We start from the raw sequence: 16,095 nt of genomic DNA, 5'->3' as shown, positions 1-16,095 counted from the left end.
AGAGTGTAAAGGTATATGTTGTCGGTAGGGTAATGTAAAATGTTGTTTTCTTATAGTTTCTAAGTGTTTACACTGGATTAACATGTGAAGGACGGTTAATGGTTCGCCACATCTGTCACACAATGGTGGATCGCCACCAGGCAAAAGATATGTGTGTGTCGTGTATGTGTGTCCTATCCTGAGTCTCGTTAGTATTACCTGTGTATGACGCGATTTCGATACAGGCAGCCAATGACCAAGGTGTGGCTTAATAACGTGTAGTTTGTTTTGTGTGTGTGTATCCCACTTGCTCTGCCAGTAGTCCCAGAGGTTTCGTTTGAGAGACGGCTTAAGATCAAGGGCCGGGATTGATATGGATGTAATGGCGGTGCTCTCATGGACGGATGCAGCGAGCTGATCCGCCCTCACGTTGCCTTGAATCTCACGGTGCCCTGGCAACCAGCACACTACAACATATTGTTTGAGTGTGTAGAGTGTGCATAAAATGGAGTAAAGTGAGACAAGGACTGGGTTTTTGCGTTTTTTAAGAGTGTGCAGAGCCGTTACTACACTGAGGGAGTCTGTATAAGTTACTGCTTTTTGTATTTGTAATTGTTTTATGTGTTTAGCTGCCCCAAGTATCGCGTAAGCTTCCGCTGTGAAGATACTTGTGCGTGGATGTAGAGGGCCAGCATCCGAAAAGGATGGGCCGACAGCAGCGTAGGACACAGAGGAGGTAGTCTTGGAGGCATCTGTGAAGAACTCAGGACGTGTGTATTTGTGTTGAAGTTCCAAAAAGTATGTTCGGATATGGGCAATAGGTGCATGTTTTGTAACTTCTAGAAAAGACACATCGCAGTCTATAGTCTGCCACTGCCACAGTGGCGGGTATGCTACAGGAGCCATTAAACTGTGTTCAAGTGACACTGCAGTTTCTTGAGCTAGACACTTCAGGCGAACTGAGAAGGGCTGCCTCATCGAAGGCCTGTTTTGGAACAGAGTTGAGCTCGACAAATCATTAATTGTAGAGTATGAGGGGTGCTCCTTGTCTGCTTTCACCTTAAGGAAGTAAACAAAGGACATGTAGGTTCTTTGCAGATGAAGCGACCACTCATTTGACTCAACGTAAAGGCTTTCTACGGGGCTGGTGCGAAAAGCACCCGTGGAAAGGTGGATGCCCAAATGGTGCACGGGGTCCAGCATCTTCAAGGCACTTTGAGTAGCAGACTGATAGACAACGGCCCCATAATCTAAGCGGGTGCGAATGAGGCTTCTATAGAGGTTCATGAGGCATTGCCTATCACTACCCCAAGTAGTACGTGACAACACTTTTAAAACATTCATGGCTTTTAAACATTTTGTTTTTAGATACTTGATGTACGGCACGAAGGACAACTTGTTGTCCAAGATTAGGCCTAAGAATTTATGCTCGGCTTTGAAGGACAGACGTTGCCCGTTCAGTCGAATGTCAGGTTCCGAGTGCATGCCTCTCTTTCGAGAGAACAAAACACACGTGCTTTTTTGTGGGTTCAGTCGGAATCCGTTTTCCTCTGCCCATTTGGAGAGCTTGTTTAAACCTAACTGAACCTGCCGCTCACACAATGTCAGATTGCAAGACCTAAAGCCAAGCTGGACGTCATCGACATATGTGCAATAAAACATATTGCGAGGGATGGTCAAGCGCAAGGAATTCATTTTTATGAGAAAAAGTGTGCAGCTAAGTACACCACCTTGTGGCACGCCTGTTTCCTGAACAAATGTTTGGGAAAGAACCGTGCCCACTCGGACACGGAATGTCCGGTTTGACAGGTAACTTTTGATTATGTGAAACATTCTTCCGCGCACGCCAAGGTGGGAAAGGTCTCTTAGAATTCCGAAACGCCATGTTGTATCATAAGCCTTTTCGATATCGAGGAACACAGAGAAAATATTGTTTATGGACGAAGGCGTCTCTGATCTGTGCCTCGATACGAACAAGGTGGTCTGTGGTGGATCTACCTTCTGGAAACCCGCACTGAAATGGGCCGAGCAAATTATTTGTTTCAAGGAAATGTTCAAGTCGGCAGTTTATCATTTTTTCGAAGACTTTGCACAAGCAGCTTGTAAGTGCTATAGGCCTATAACTCGAGGGTAAAGAAGGGTCTTTGCCCTCTTTCAAAATGGGAATAATAATAGCCTCTTTCCAGGAAGTAGGGATAGCGCCAGAAAACCAGATAGCATTGTACAAACAAAGTAAGGTTTTTCGTGTTTCGATTGGTAGGTTTTTAACATTTCATACACCACACGGTCAGAACCTGGGGCAGAAGTACTGCAGGAGTTTAGAGACATTTGCAGCTCAGCTAGACTGAAAGCTTGGTTATATGCCTCGTATCTAGTGCATTTGTGTTCAAGTTTCTGCTTTTCTATTCTTGTTCTGTATTTTTGGAAAGTGTCAGTATAGTGGGATGCGCTGGACACCTGTTCGAAGTGTGCACCGAAGAAGTTTGCCTGATCTTCCAAGGTATCACCCCGAGTGTCCACGAGTGGAAGTGTGTGTACTTGTTTTCCTGCTATCCTACCGACCATGTTCCAGACTTTAGCCTCCTGTCTGTATGAATTGATCCCTGACAAAAACTTCTGCCAGCTTTCTCTTCTGGCCTGCCGACGCGTTCTCCTGCCTTGAGACTTTATTTTCTTGAAGGTGTCAAGATTTTCGGCTGTCGGTGAGTTCCGAAGCAGCCTCCAAGCTCTGTTTTGCTGTTTGCGCGCATTTCGGCATTCAGAGTTCCACTATGGCACACGCCGTTTTCCTGGGTGCCCATTTGTTTGTGGGATGCATTTTGTTGCAGCATCAATCAAAAAAGCTGTGAAGTAGTCGACAGCAACATCAATGCTTAAAGTACATATGTCACTCCAATCTATACGAGCGATGGTATGAAACCGTTCCCAGTCGGCTCTGTTTATGAGCCATTTGGGAACACGGGGTGTACACTCAGTTGCTGTAGTTGTGCTCAAAACTACGGGAAAGTGGTCACTTCCAAACAGATTACTGACGACTTTCCACTGGAGTAGAGGCACAAGAGATGGAGACACTATGCTTAGGTCTATGGAGGAGTAGGTGTTATGTGCGAGATTATAATAGGTCTGTTCTTTTCTATTTAGGAGACATGCGTTCGACGAGAGAAGGAATTGTTCAATCAGTCGACCTCGCGCGTCGCAACAAGAGTCTCCCCATAGCCTGCTATGCGCATTGAAGTCTCCAAGGAGAACATAAGGCTCCGGAAGTTCATCAATTAAAGAATGTAAATCACGTTTTTGCAGCTGATAGCTAGGAGGGATGTAAATAGTGCAGATTGTGATTAGTTTATCAAAAAGAACCGCTCGAACAGCCACTGCCTCAAGGGATGTTTGGAGCTGTAAGTGTGTGCATGCAATTCCTTGATTCACTATGATGGCAACACCTCCGGATGATGTCATGGCATCATCACGGTCCTTTCGAAAAATAACGTATTTGCGAAGAAAATTTGTGTGTTTTGAATTAAGGTGTGTTTCTTGTACACACAGCACATTTGGTGAGTGTTCGTGTAGGAGTTCTTGGATGTCGTCAAGGTTTCTGAGAAGGCCCCTGACGTTCCATTGTATAATTTGAGTGTTCATGGTGAATGTAAAATAATGCTGTGTGTACAAAAAGCGAGTGGCTGTTTAGACGGGGAGTTTGAGTTCACTTAACAGGGCCGTCACCAGGCCCTGTTATTTGCTTTTTTGTTTTCTTGGCGCGCTCCAAGGAGCCACGCCGCTCTTTCGGCACCAAGGGTGCCGACGTATCCATTGCCTCCTCGGAGGCACTGGATGCCCGCACGTGCGGGTTGTTAGTTCGGATTTTGGGCCTCGCCTGGTGAGGGGAGGCCTTGCGACCCGAAGACTCTGGAGTCTCCGGTCTCTGTTTGGGAGTAGGCGGTGTAGCCTGGGCTACAGCCGCCTTGGGGGCAGGTGCCACAGCCGACGGCTCGCTCTGCACAGGCCGAAGGGGTGGCGAGGGCTGGTGCGGCGTTGCCCCCTGACGCGCCGCATCAGCATATGTTGCGCCGTAAAATGGCGACACTCTTCGTCTTGCTTCTTTAAATGTGATGTTTTCTTTGATTTTAAGAGTGATTATTTCTTTTTCTTTCTTCCAGTTAGGACACGAACGCGAATACGCGGCGTGTTCCCCGTCACAATTCACGCAGTGAGGCGTAGTAACACAGTTATCAGATGGGTGGCCGTGGCTACCACATCTTGCACAAGTTTCCTGACCCCGGCAGTTCTGCGAGCCATGACCAAATAGTTGACATTTATAACACCGTCTTGGATTGGGAATGTAGGGACGGACAGAGAGTTTGATGTATCCTGTGTCTATAGATGAAGGCAGTGTGCTAGATGCGAAGGTGAGTATTAAATGTTTGGTAGGTATTTCTTTGTTGTCTCGTCTGATGACGATTCGTTTCACATCTGTGACATTTTGCTCTTTCCACCCTTCAAGCAGTTCCTGTTCAGACATTTCAAGAAGGTCTGCTTCTGAAACAACTCCGCGTGAGGTGTTCATTGATCTGTGAGGTGAAATAGATACTGGGATATTACCAAATGCTACGAGACTGCCAATTTTTTCATAGTGGTGTTTTTCAGGCAGCTCAAGGAGAAGGTCTCCGCTAGCCATTTTTGTAACCTTGTATCCTGGGCCAAAGACCTCAGTCAGAGATTTAGCAACAAGAAATGGAGATATGGCTCTGGCTTGTTTTGTTGGGTTTTCGCTGTGCACAACATGGAATTTGGGAAAACATTGTCTGGGTTGGCTGAAAATTGAGATGTCATCGGTGCGTCCCCTCTTAGGTGGAGGACGATCTAGTAGACGGGGAAATGCAGGTGTTCCCATAGTAGTGTACTTTTTTTTTCGGCAGCAATGGCGACCACCCACCATGGAGTCCAACCAGGGGACGCTTAAGCACGTATTAGCATAAGGCTGCAGACGCCAGCCGTACATTGCCACTATAACCAAATATAACTACTCAAGGTTGAGTAATTACACAAGGTTAACCCTTGCCGCCAGGAAAAATCGGAAGTAAATGGAAGAGAGAAGAAGACAGGATAGATTTAAAGACGAGAAAAGACTAAGATGTAGGAAGAGAGAGATAGGAAAAGGCGACTGCCGATTTCCCCTGGGTGGGTCAGCCCAGGGGTGCCGTCTACGTGAAGCCGGGGCCAAAGGGGTGTGTTGCCTCTGCCGGGGGGCCTTAAAGGTCCAATCACCCAGCATTGGCTCAACCCCCAGGATCCCCTTTTCCCCGGACACGGCAAAGCCACGCACGGCTAGGCGTGGGAGGGAGCCGAAACTCCCTCGTTAGCTCAGGTCCGTGGTGTCGCTACACACCAAACGCCTACTTGCGCAGGCGGCCCTGCGGGGCCCAACCCCATGAGAAAACTTGTTTTTGATCCCCTAATAACTGTGGTGGCTACCCACTTAACGCATACTTCTTCATCGTCATCAGCCACTGCATAAAAAATTGCTCTAAACTTCAAGAAGTGTGTAGTAGATACCACGCTTCTCCGAAGAATTAAGAAGGATAACATAGTTAATGCTGGTCTACTACACAAAAATTTATGATTTTTTATAGCGCTGTGAGTACCCAGCGCCATAGTGTGCTTGTAGCATCCCAATGAGTGTTTAAAAAAGGCTCTGAAAGGCCACTCTTGTAGCTTTCCCTGTGAATGTCCTGCGCATGCCGCGCAGGTCTGGCGTTTCTTAACATATGCTTAAAATGCTAAGGGTCAAAAAAATTAAAGCAGATGGGCATTAAAGTCGCTCCAACGTTCCTTCGCTTCTTAAGAATAAGAAAGCGGTGCTTTAGTAGCTATAGCGAAACACCCCGCATCAAGCGCCCGGAGCACTACAAGGCAGTCGCCACCTCCTTCTGCCCTTAGCAATATGGCCACCGCGGCTTCACTTCGATACATGGGCGGGTATGCGGGACCACCACCCCAGAAGATTTAGTATAACCTCCTTGGTCGTCCCCCACTGGACGTCTCGACAGAACAGCAAGCCCCAGAGATCGAAACAGGCCTCGCTTGTTTGTGTTAATGATGATGGCGGCTGTGTTGGTGAGCGCCATCTCTTGGTTGTTTCTGCAGCAAGAAGCACTCGGCCGGCTAGGCTTCTGGTGTTGTCCACGCGATGGCGCTTTGCACAAACACGCAAAACTTTTTTTTTTTGCCAACCTGTGGGGGAGGTGCACGTACATTGGACATGCAAATTTTTGTAGTAGAGCTTAGACTTTCACTTTTTCGTAGGGCAGGGCTCGAGTTCTGCAATTATGGAGTGAGACAAGTCATAGGAACAATTGGTGTCAGAAAGACATGGTTAAAAGAGACTGTAAAGTGTTCAGGATGTGGGGTCGGTTTGAAAGTGGACCTAAGTGTAGAAGCGGATGGAGAAGAGGCTGACGCGAAGTGTAGGCAATGTGAGGTTGAGGAAAAATGGAGAAAATTACGGTTGCCTAGAGCGAACTGCTGATAAGAATGACCGAGCTCGTAACTGCGTTGGCGACAGAACAAGAGAAAACGAGGGCAATGGGAGAAAGGCTGAAGTCCGCCGAGGAAGCACTAGCCAAGGTGAACGGAGAGAACGAATAGAGCGGTCTACGGAGAGAGCAGTAGGGATCCGGCAACCAGAACGGCGGAGAAGAAAGAGCAAGCAAGTTTGAAAAAAAAAGATTCAGCCGGTTCAATTGTCGCAAGGCCCAGCTTCAGCAAAGTAGTGATGGGGCTGGGAGAGGACAAAGCAGCCGGCGTCCCATGTGCAAGTAACCCCCAGGTGCAGGGCGCTCCAGCTGAAAAGTCGCAGCATGTGATAATCGCCGGTGACTTGAATTTAAATCGATGCACAGAAGCCATCAAAGAGAGGGTAAGAGGTGACAAGAAGGTTGCAGTAGGGGCGTTCCCAGGACGCAAGCTGGAAGCAGTCATGAGGCAAGCGAGTGCAAAACTCAAAACTACAGCTGATAGACGAAACCTCGTGATAATTCCAGGCGGTTTAAACGATGTCTTAAATGAAGATACAGCAGGACTAGCAACCACACTGGCGAAAGGCGTAGATGACATGCGCACCACTTCTCCTCAGGAACAGGTAGTGATATGCACGATACTGGAGGTACCGATGCGTGATAGCAACCCGCAAAGAGCGGTTGTCAACGCAAAGCAAGAAATAAGGCGGATATAGTCGAGAGAAAGGCTTTGAGGTGGTGGAAATAAACAGAGAAGTGCTTAGCTGGGGTGGTTTTCTATGAGACAATTTACTTCGATGGGCGGCTAGGTCATGAGGTGGGTTGGCGACTTGCAGGATGCGCAGTAGCTTTTTTGGGGGGCAAGTGGGCCCTTCAGGGTGCAGGATAGCTAGTAATGAGGAACACAACCAGGGAGACTCTTTGGCAGGTGGTATGGACAGATACGATTCCAAAGTGGCACCAGTGTCTAAGATAGGTAGAGTCCGGGGCAGAAGTAGACGAAGCCACGAGCGCCGAGCCAATTCAGACTTAGGGTATATTAACATGCAGGGTGGTAGGAACAGACTGAAGTGGGAAGAGATAGAACAGCAAAGGGAGGAGAGGCCGATGGTATACAGTTTTGTAGAAACACATCTCCGGGACATGGAACAACCTCCTAACAATACGGACTAGGCGTGGGAATATTGTAATAGAACAGAAGGCAGCAGAAAAGGGGGTGGTATTGGGGCATTCATTCATAAATGTTTAGACCGGCAAAGGGTCAAGCAGGAGTGGAAGGAACGTTTATGGCTAAAAGAGAAAGTGGCAGGGCAAATGACACTCTTGGGTTTCGTGTACTTGTGGACGGGAGCAAAGGCCAGAGAGGAAAACCAGGCAATGGTAGAGCGTATATCAAATGACATTCAAGAGTTAGGAGGAGAGTGCGAGATAATTATACTAAGAGATATGAATGCACACATAGAAGATATAGATGGGTATACAGACACGACAGGCAAAATGATCATAGATATGTGTGAAAGGCTTGATTTGATCATTTGCAACAGTACCGAGAAGTGTGAAGGGCAAATAACATGGAAGGTAGGAAGGCTGCAATCGACGATAGATTACGCACTGATGTCACATAGGATGTATGATAAGCTCAGGGGAATGCGCATAGATGAAGGTGGCTCCAGAAGTCTGGGTAGGGATCACAAACGTATCAAGCCAAGTTTTGGAAGAGCAGTGAAAGTGGGAAGGAGACAAGATGAGCAACTACAGGAAAATTTTTATTCAGAAAGGCAAATTGAAATCGCCACTAAACAAATTTAGAAAGTAATCACTGAGAAAAATCAAACAGTTTGGACATACACGAATCTAACTAGACTGTTTGAGCTAGAGCTTGTTAGGGCACGTGACAAGTCACCCCGGAAAAGAAGACACAATCCCAAAAGTTGGTGGGATGAGGAAGTTAAGAGAGCCATAGCAAAACGTCAGGAAGCCTCTAGTGAACACAGACATGCTAAGCAGCGGGGTGAACCGACAGATGATGTTGAAAAAAAAAGGGAAATCTTTCTAAGCTGTAGAAGGGATGCATCCCTTCTGATCAATGAAGGGATTAGAAGAAAGGGAGCTCAGTGGTTGGCAGAAGTACATAAAAAAGATAAAAAGGCATCTGCGAAATTTTGGAACCACCTAAACTCACTAAGAAAGTAGACTAGCCTAGAGCAGAGATTTACAACTACAGCTCATGGTGCTAGGCTAGAAGACGAAGCTATTGAATATATAAGAACAAGGGTGACAGAAAAATTTCAACAATGAAGTGCTTTATGCACCACAATAGACAAGGATGAATCAAGTGGCGCAATGGCTCCATTTTCACGAGAGTGAGAAAGAGCTGAGAAGAGGGTTCCTAGTAGTACATCAACAGGCCCAGATGGCATGCCAATTATGCTGATAAGGACATTAGGTTCGAAGTCTAAGCAGGCTTTCAGAAAGGCAGTGAGAAAAAAAATAATCGATGGTGAAGTCCCCAATGAATAGAAACTTAGCAGGATGAACATGGTCTATAAAAAAAAGGGGGACAAAGCTGACATAAGCTTAGCAGGATAAGCATGGTCTATAAAGGAAAGGGAGACAAAACTGACTTAAACAACTACCGTCCTATATCAGTGACATCAGTGGTCTACAGGCTGGCGATGCAGATTATAAAGGAAAGACTCCAGGCATGGATAGAGGATAAGAGGTGCTGGGGGAACTGCAGAATGGGTTTCGGAAACCCAGTAGGTTGGAAGGCAATCAGTTATCCCTGATGCAGTGCATCGAAATAGCAAAAAAAAAACACAGGACCCTGTGGCTAGCATTTTTGAATATCAAGGGAGCGTACGATGGCGTGGTTCAAGAGGAATCGTGGGAAATACTGGACACACTAGGCGTGGAAGGTGTAGTCACTAATCTTTTAAAGGATATCTATAAAGGTAACAAGGTAGTTATAAAGTGGGAAAAACGGGTATATAAGCCTGCAGAAGTAAAACGGGGGCTTAGGCAGGGGTGTCCCCTGTCACCCTTACTATTCATGATGTACCTACAAGGATTAGAGGCCGAATTAGAGGGAAGAGGACTGGGCTTCAACCTCTCTCATCAAACAAGGAAAACTAATGGAACAGGCACTGCCAGCATTGATGTACGCAGATGATTTGGTGTTAATGGCCGACAACAAGGAAGATTTGCAGAGGTTGATGGACATGTACGATAATGAAGGAGATAGGTTAGATTTCAGATTCATAAGGAAAAATCAGCAGTCATGATTTTTAATGATAATGAAGATAGTGAGCTTAGAATACAGGTTACGCTAGAGATAACGGATAAATACAAATATCTGGGATAAGCAATGGGGCCGAGTACCTAAGGGAAAACGAAATATACGCGACGACTAAAAGTAACAGGAATGCAGCGGTAAAGAAAAACAGGGCACTGTAGAATTACAATAGGCATGATGTTGTGAGAGGAATATGGAAAGGCGTCATAGTTCCTGGTCTGACGTTCGGCAATGCGGTCTTGTGCATGAGATCAGAAGTTCAAGGAAGATTAGAAATTAAGCAACGTGGAATAGGTAGGCTTGCCTTAGGAGCTCCTGGGAATTCACAAAATCAGGGAGTACAAGGTGATATGGGATGGACATCATTTGAGGGCAGGGAAGCTAGCAGCAAGATAAATGTTGAGAAGTGATTGAGAGAATTGGGGGAGGAGCGTTGGTCTAGGAAGGTATTCAGCTACTTGTACATGAAGAATGTCGATACAAAATGAAGGAAGCAAACCAGAAAATCGACTGATAAATACTTGAAAAACAGCAGGGGGCCAAACCAAAAAGAACTATCGGTTAAGAAGAAGGTGAAGGAAACCGAGACCTATATGTGGAGAATAGGCATGATTAAGAAGTGCGCACTAGAGATCTATCGAACCTTCAAGCAGGAAATTGCTAAGGAAAGGATATATGATAATACTCGGGGTAGCTCTCTACTGTTTCAGGCCAGGACGGGAGTATTGCGAACCAAGACATATCGGGCCGAATACAAAGGGGTAGACATGGTATGCAGTGCGTGTGGAGAGGAAGAAGAAACTGCCGAACACTTGATAATGTTCTGTAAAGGGCTTCACCGTATAGTTCAGAATGATGGCGCAGAGTTTTTCAAAGCACTGGAGTTTAGGGACAGGGAGGGCAAAATAGACTAAGCAGGTAGAATTAATAGAAGGAGGTTATCTGATTGGTGGCTAAAGTCAAGGCACGAGTGAAAATTAAACCCTTCACTGCATAGTACGAATCCTCAACCCCACTATTTAAAGGAAAAAAATAAACCTAGTTTTTGGTTCATTAAATGTTACGGCTTGGGGGCGCTAGCTACTGCCCGATCTAAAGGGTACAGCCATATTCATCCATCCAAACACGGTGTGCGCTTGGTTTGCTTTCATCGTTCCTTTGGCGCCGTGCATAGGTGTTCTCCGGTTGATCCGTGCCGTACAGCTCTCGCGTCGTTTTTCACGTGTTGTGTATGTGTGCTTGTGCTGCTTCGTACTTGCATCATGCCGAAGCTGGGACAAAAGCACCGAATGCTGAAAATAGAGGAGAAATTGCACATAATTCGTGCTATTGAAAGTGGAACGAAAAAGGACCTGCCGTTAACTACGGTGTGTGGAATTTGGAATTCAAGAGAGAAGTTGCTCGACAGTGCTGCTGCAACTGCGAAAGGGTGCCGACTACGCGGTTCGACGTTTTCGGATATAGAGGAGGCGCTGGTGAAGTGGCTAAAAGCTGCACGGTCAAAAAATCTGCCTATCGGCGGACCCCTGTTCGTGAAGAAGGCTTTAGTTTTTGCCTTGCAGCTTAACCATGACAACTTCGTGTGGAGCAATGGCTGGCTGGCCAGATTTAAGGCGATGCACGGCATTACCACGAGGGCTGTTTCGGGAAAAGGTGCTGCTGCTGACGTGGATGGCGCGGAGCAGTGGCAAAATGGTCAGCAGAAGAACATCTTGGGAGACTACGCACCTGATGACATCTTTAATATGGATGAATCGGAGCGATTCTTTAAGCTGCTACCAGACAAAACGCTCGCGTTCAAAAGCGAGATGTGCACCGGCGGCAAGCATGCAAAAGACAGAATATCAGTGGCGTTTTGCGTAAATATGACTGGAACCGACAAACCTCCGCTCCTCGTGATTGGAAAGTCGGCGAAAGCCTAGATGTTTCAAAGGCGCCTGGTTACCATCAGGGGTCATCTGTCGTAGGAACACCAAAGCATGGATGACGGCAAAACTCTTCGAGGAGTACGTGCACCTCATCGATCGTCGTTTCGCGGCTAAGAACAGAAGAGTTATTTTTGACAACGCTTCGGCGCACGTCGCCCTGGACAACCTGACGACTGTGAAGTTGGCGTTTCTGCCACCAAACACAACAGCGATTGTCCAGTCCTTGGACCAAGGCATCATACGAGCTGTAAAACAGCTCTACAAGAAGAATCTGCTGCGCAGATTTCTTCTCGCCATTGAATGTGGAAAATTATTCTCCATCGACCTGATTGGCGCGATTCACTTGCTCGAATACTCGTACTCGTGGCGGCAGGTTGAAGCAACGACAGTTCAAAATTGCTTCAAGCATGCTGGCTTCAGTGTGTGTGCGGGCGTCGCAGATGATGCCAGTGACACCATCGACCAGACTTCAGAGATCGTAGACGAACCTTGCAAAACTCTGCAAGCTGAAGTGCTCGAGCGACAGGGCGTTACGGAAGGCATTTCCTTCTCCGACTTCAGAGACACAGACAGCGATGTGCAGACATCTCCGGACATGTCCGACAAAGCCATTGTTGCCTCGGTTGTCGAAGTGTTGCCAAATGATATTGATGAGGACGACATGGAATGCGACAACACGGTTGATCCAGGTCCGACAGAGGCCGAAGCTGCGCATTGCGTCAGCGTCATGCGGGTATTTACCGAGAAGAGGGGGCTGGCGGAAAAGCTGGCTAGCAGCATAAGTGAGTTTGAGGCCGCTGTCGTCGCTGCTATGCCGCCGCCGCTTCGTCAAATGAAGATTACAGACTGTCACGCGAAGTTAATAAATTACTGCACGTTTTTTGTTCTTTCATCGCACTCCCTGAAGGTTTCTTTTTTTTGACAGGTAAGTGAGCGACCTGATGCTATTTCGGTTAAGGTTAAGCAGTCCAACCGTTTAGTACGTACTTTTTCCGAGCTCCGGCCAACTACGGTTTAATGAGGTTTCACTGTATTATTATAAGCCTCACCCCTTGTTCCCCATTGTAATGCTATCGTATTTTATCTCGCATTTACCTTCAAGCTAATGCATTTTTAATCTAACCGATTTCTGCAAAAAAGGTCGTAATGTCAGGTCTAAGAGTGGCACAATATTGAGCTCTGAAGAAAGCCAACACCAGAACCGCAGAGACGCACCTTCGCCAAGACGGTCCATGCCAGGCGCAGCGATTGAAGACAGCCAGCTGTCTTCCACAGCGTCATCAGCGACAGCTAGAGGCTCCTCTGACAGCACACAAAGCTCATCTGCAGGCAGCCAAATGTGAAGGCGAGTGCTTTAGCAACATGTCAAAACGGACATGCGACATTCAAGCTTACCCTGCATCACAAAGGTTGCATGTTGGAATCGTTGAACTACGTCATCGTATCGTTTATTCAAACTACAGTAGACTCTCAATAAGTGGAAATCTGTTAAACAGAACTACTGCTTAAACTGAACTATTGCCTCTGCAGTACTTGGTTTTAGGCTTGTATTCTGCACCCATGTTCATCTTTCAGTAAACGGAACTCGTGTTAAATGGAACATATTTTCCCGGTCCCTTCAGGTTCCATTTACCGAGAGTCTACTGCATGTCCGAAGGTTGCGGGTTTGAATCACGCACGAGTCACCACTAGCGGAAAAACTCGAGACGTTGGCTTCCCCACAAGTTCTATCGATGCTTGTCTTGTGACGGAACACCCCAGACAATGTCGTTCTTGCGGACGTCTTCTTATCTCAGGCTATGCTTGAATGTTTGGAGCAGCTGAGGCTCAACTTTGTCGTCCTCTCCTAGATGCTAACTGCTCGCTGCAGGGCCCCTTCTTGCGAGGTAGCAAGTGTGCGAAGAAGCAATCCTTATGAGTACCTGGTGACTTCTGTTGCTGCGAAGCCTGTTTGAGCCTAGCACTTGAAGAAGAAGACGCTGCAGGAACAACAGCGTCTGTGGTTGCCATCAATAAAACACGTGGGAAAGCAAATGCCTCACGCAATCCCACAAAACCCTACAGTGCATAAGCCATTTTTAAAAAGTTTATTTTGCAGAAAACATTAGCCAGAGCACTCCATACATGCAACGAAGCAAGCACAATTTTTCGGTGCGAAGAATGGAATCACAAAAGGTGAAATGGGCCGATTTATCAGTGTGCAAGCCAAAGTAGCACAGACAACACATGATCCAGAGTTGATGTAAATCAAAATGTGCACATTACTTAGCCACAAACTCGCATGTTTATCAATTACATCAAAGTTCTAATGTGGGTCGTATTGTAGGATTTCTACGACTGCGTTGACAGAAAGCAGGTCCACGGATTGAGCCGAAAAGTGCCTATATTCATCTAAAATATGCCTGTAATATCAAATCGCTCCGCTGAGCTTTTCAGAAGGCCCGGCTAATTACTAAATAAAAGCTACATAGTCCCCATGAGATCGTTAGCCTTGGCATACCCTTGCTGACATTACCTTCACATGAATGAGCTATAGCTTTCAAGGTTTCACTAAATATAGGAACACAAGTATTGCCTGCTGGAACCTCTACACAATATCCATGTTGAGCACAGAATTTTCACTGCATGCACATCTCATGCGATAAATTCTTTAAATGGAAACGCATACAGCTTCCCATTTGGACAACCCACCTAGCGAATGATTTCATTTCTCTTGCAACGGCCTTATGTGGACACCAGATAGTTGCAAGATGCTACCGTGGTAAAAAAGCACATCAGCAGGAAAGAAGCTACGAAAAAAATGGCACAACTTTTGCAAAGAAGCCCAAAATAAACGACAATTTGAATTTTGCTCACTGTAGGGAATATATTCATAATAAAAATTTGTCACTGAAGTACCACAGACAGTTGAAAAAAAATTCCATTTTCTACAGTTAAAGTATGTGCAACTACGAATAAAAACACGTATTTACCTTTTAACATTGCCTTCAAGATTCTCTCCATTTGTTTGAATGCGTGTTTGCCAGTGCATGGTTAATATTATTTGTCGATTCCCTCAACGTATGTTAAACTTCAACACTCAACTACATAAAGTGATCAAGCGAAGTGCTACTGGTGATTGTGATAATCACCAAAATGACTACATATTTCCTGGGAAAATGCTCGTAAGCACGAAAAACACAGCAGGTGACCAGAAAATTGTACAACAGACTCTGCAACAAAAGAAAAAAAGGAGCCATAATCCGCTTATGATAGATAGAACTGGCTCCCTTGGTTAGGACTTTTAACGAGCATAGTGAACAACCGTACAGTGTATTTTAACTGTCTTTCTGTTAAATTATGCAAGCAATGTATGGCTGAAATGTTCAAAACTACGTCAAATTGGTTCATCGATCAGCTAGCGCCTCTACCTCACTAAATAATCAGCTTCACAGAAAATACTAGACATAACCCCTCTCCTCCTTCCCCCCCCCCCTTCGATGACTCTATAATAGACACTGGGTGCATATAATGGTTTGCCGACTCCATGAGACAAACTTATGGCCGTGAAGTCATAAGGTCAAAGCAGGCCAAAAAGTGCCCCCAAAAAAAAGCAACAGCATGCATTCAGCCACGGAAGCCTTGCACAGCGAAACTGGACGTGCACGATTCTGAAGATTGATCAGGTAGCTTCTAGGTGGTCTTTATAGGCCTTAGTTATAAGTGATGCAGCTTATAGATTGCTTTTAAGTTGTTGCTAGGCTTTATCTAGATAGTTTTTTCGTTAATGTTCAGCTCAAAAAAGTTTGATTTAAACCACAGGCAGTGACAGATACGACACGGGCACATCATCATCGGCGTAGACCAACCATCACTTTGGAGCCATTTCGCAGCTGCTGATGTTTTTCCCAGTGCCTAGTATTATCTCGTCCTTGGCTCACCGCCCTCGCTTCACAGCCATTTGTTGTCTGGCTAAGTGTTGCCTTAATTTTAGTGGACTAGTGGTGAATAGTTAGGATGTACACTATTTCTGTGGCACATACCCGTTAAGATAGCTTTTTAGTTCATCGGACAAGGAATGATTTGCTGAACAGTTTCCCAATTGAAAAAAAAAAAAGCCAGAGACTACCTTAGCGGAAATTCGAAGACCTGACACGTGGACGCTTTTGTTTAGAGTCCCCCATCAATGTGGTCTGGATGTTTATTTTATTTGAAAGAAGTTGCACAAGGCCTTGCTACAGAAGTCAGCCTACCTGAGCAATCGAGCTTGTTGTGCATCACTTCCATGGAAAGGTCGCCAGCCTTCTCTTCAGGACTCTGCAGCAAGCAGCACAGAGGCAGTCTTGAAAACAGCAAGGTGAACTTCCAAACCAACATCACACAATAAAGACATACCAATTCT

General features: G+C 46.0%; 1 protein-coding gene across 2 annotated transcripts in view; it reads right to left on the bottom strand.

The window, feature by feature from the left end:
• The window catches only part of LOC142761789 (uncharacterized), a 56,214-nt gene that overhangs the window by 24,474 nt on the left and 15,645 nt on the right, over positions 1-16,095 (bottom strand). For both annotated transcript variants that reach the window (XM_075866722.1, XM_075866723.1), the window contains 2 exons: positions 15,947-16,010; positions 12,930-13,037 (listed from right to left, as the gene is read on the bottom strand). In XM_075866722.1, the coding sequence (XP_075722837.1) occupies positions 12,930-13,037; positions 15,947-16,010 (172 nt within the window). The remainder of the gene's footprint in view (positions 1-12,929; positions 13,038-15,946; positions 16,011-16,095) is intronic.

This window comes from Rhipicephalus microplus, chromosome 6 (assembly GCF_043290135.1).
Source record: "Rhipicephalus microplus isolate Deutch F79 chromosome 6, USDA_Rmic, whole genome shotgun sequence".
NCBI classification, from domain to species: domain Eukaryota; kingdom Metazoa; phylum Arthropoda; class Arachnida; order Ixodida; family Ixodidae; genus Rhipicephalus; species Rhipicephalus microplus.
The sequence above is the reverse complement of the archived record's forward strand: the minus strand, read 5'-3'. Positions and strand labels throughout refer to the sequence as shown.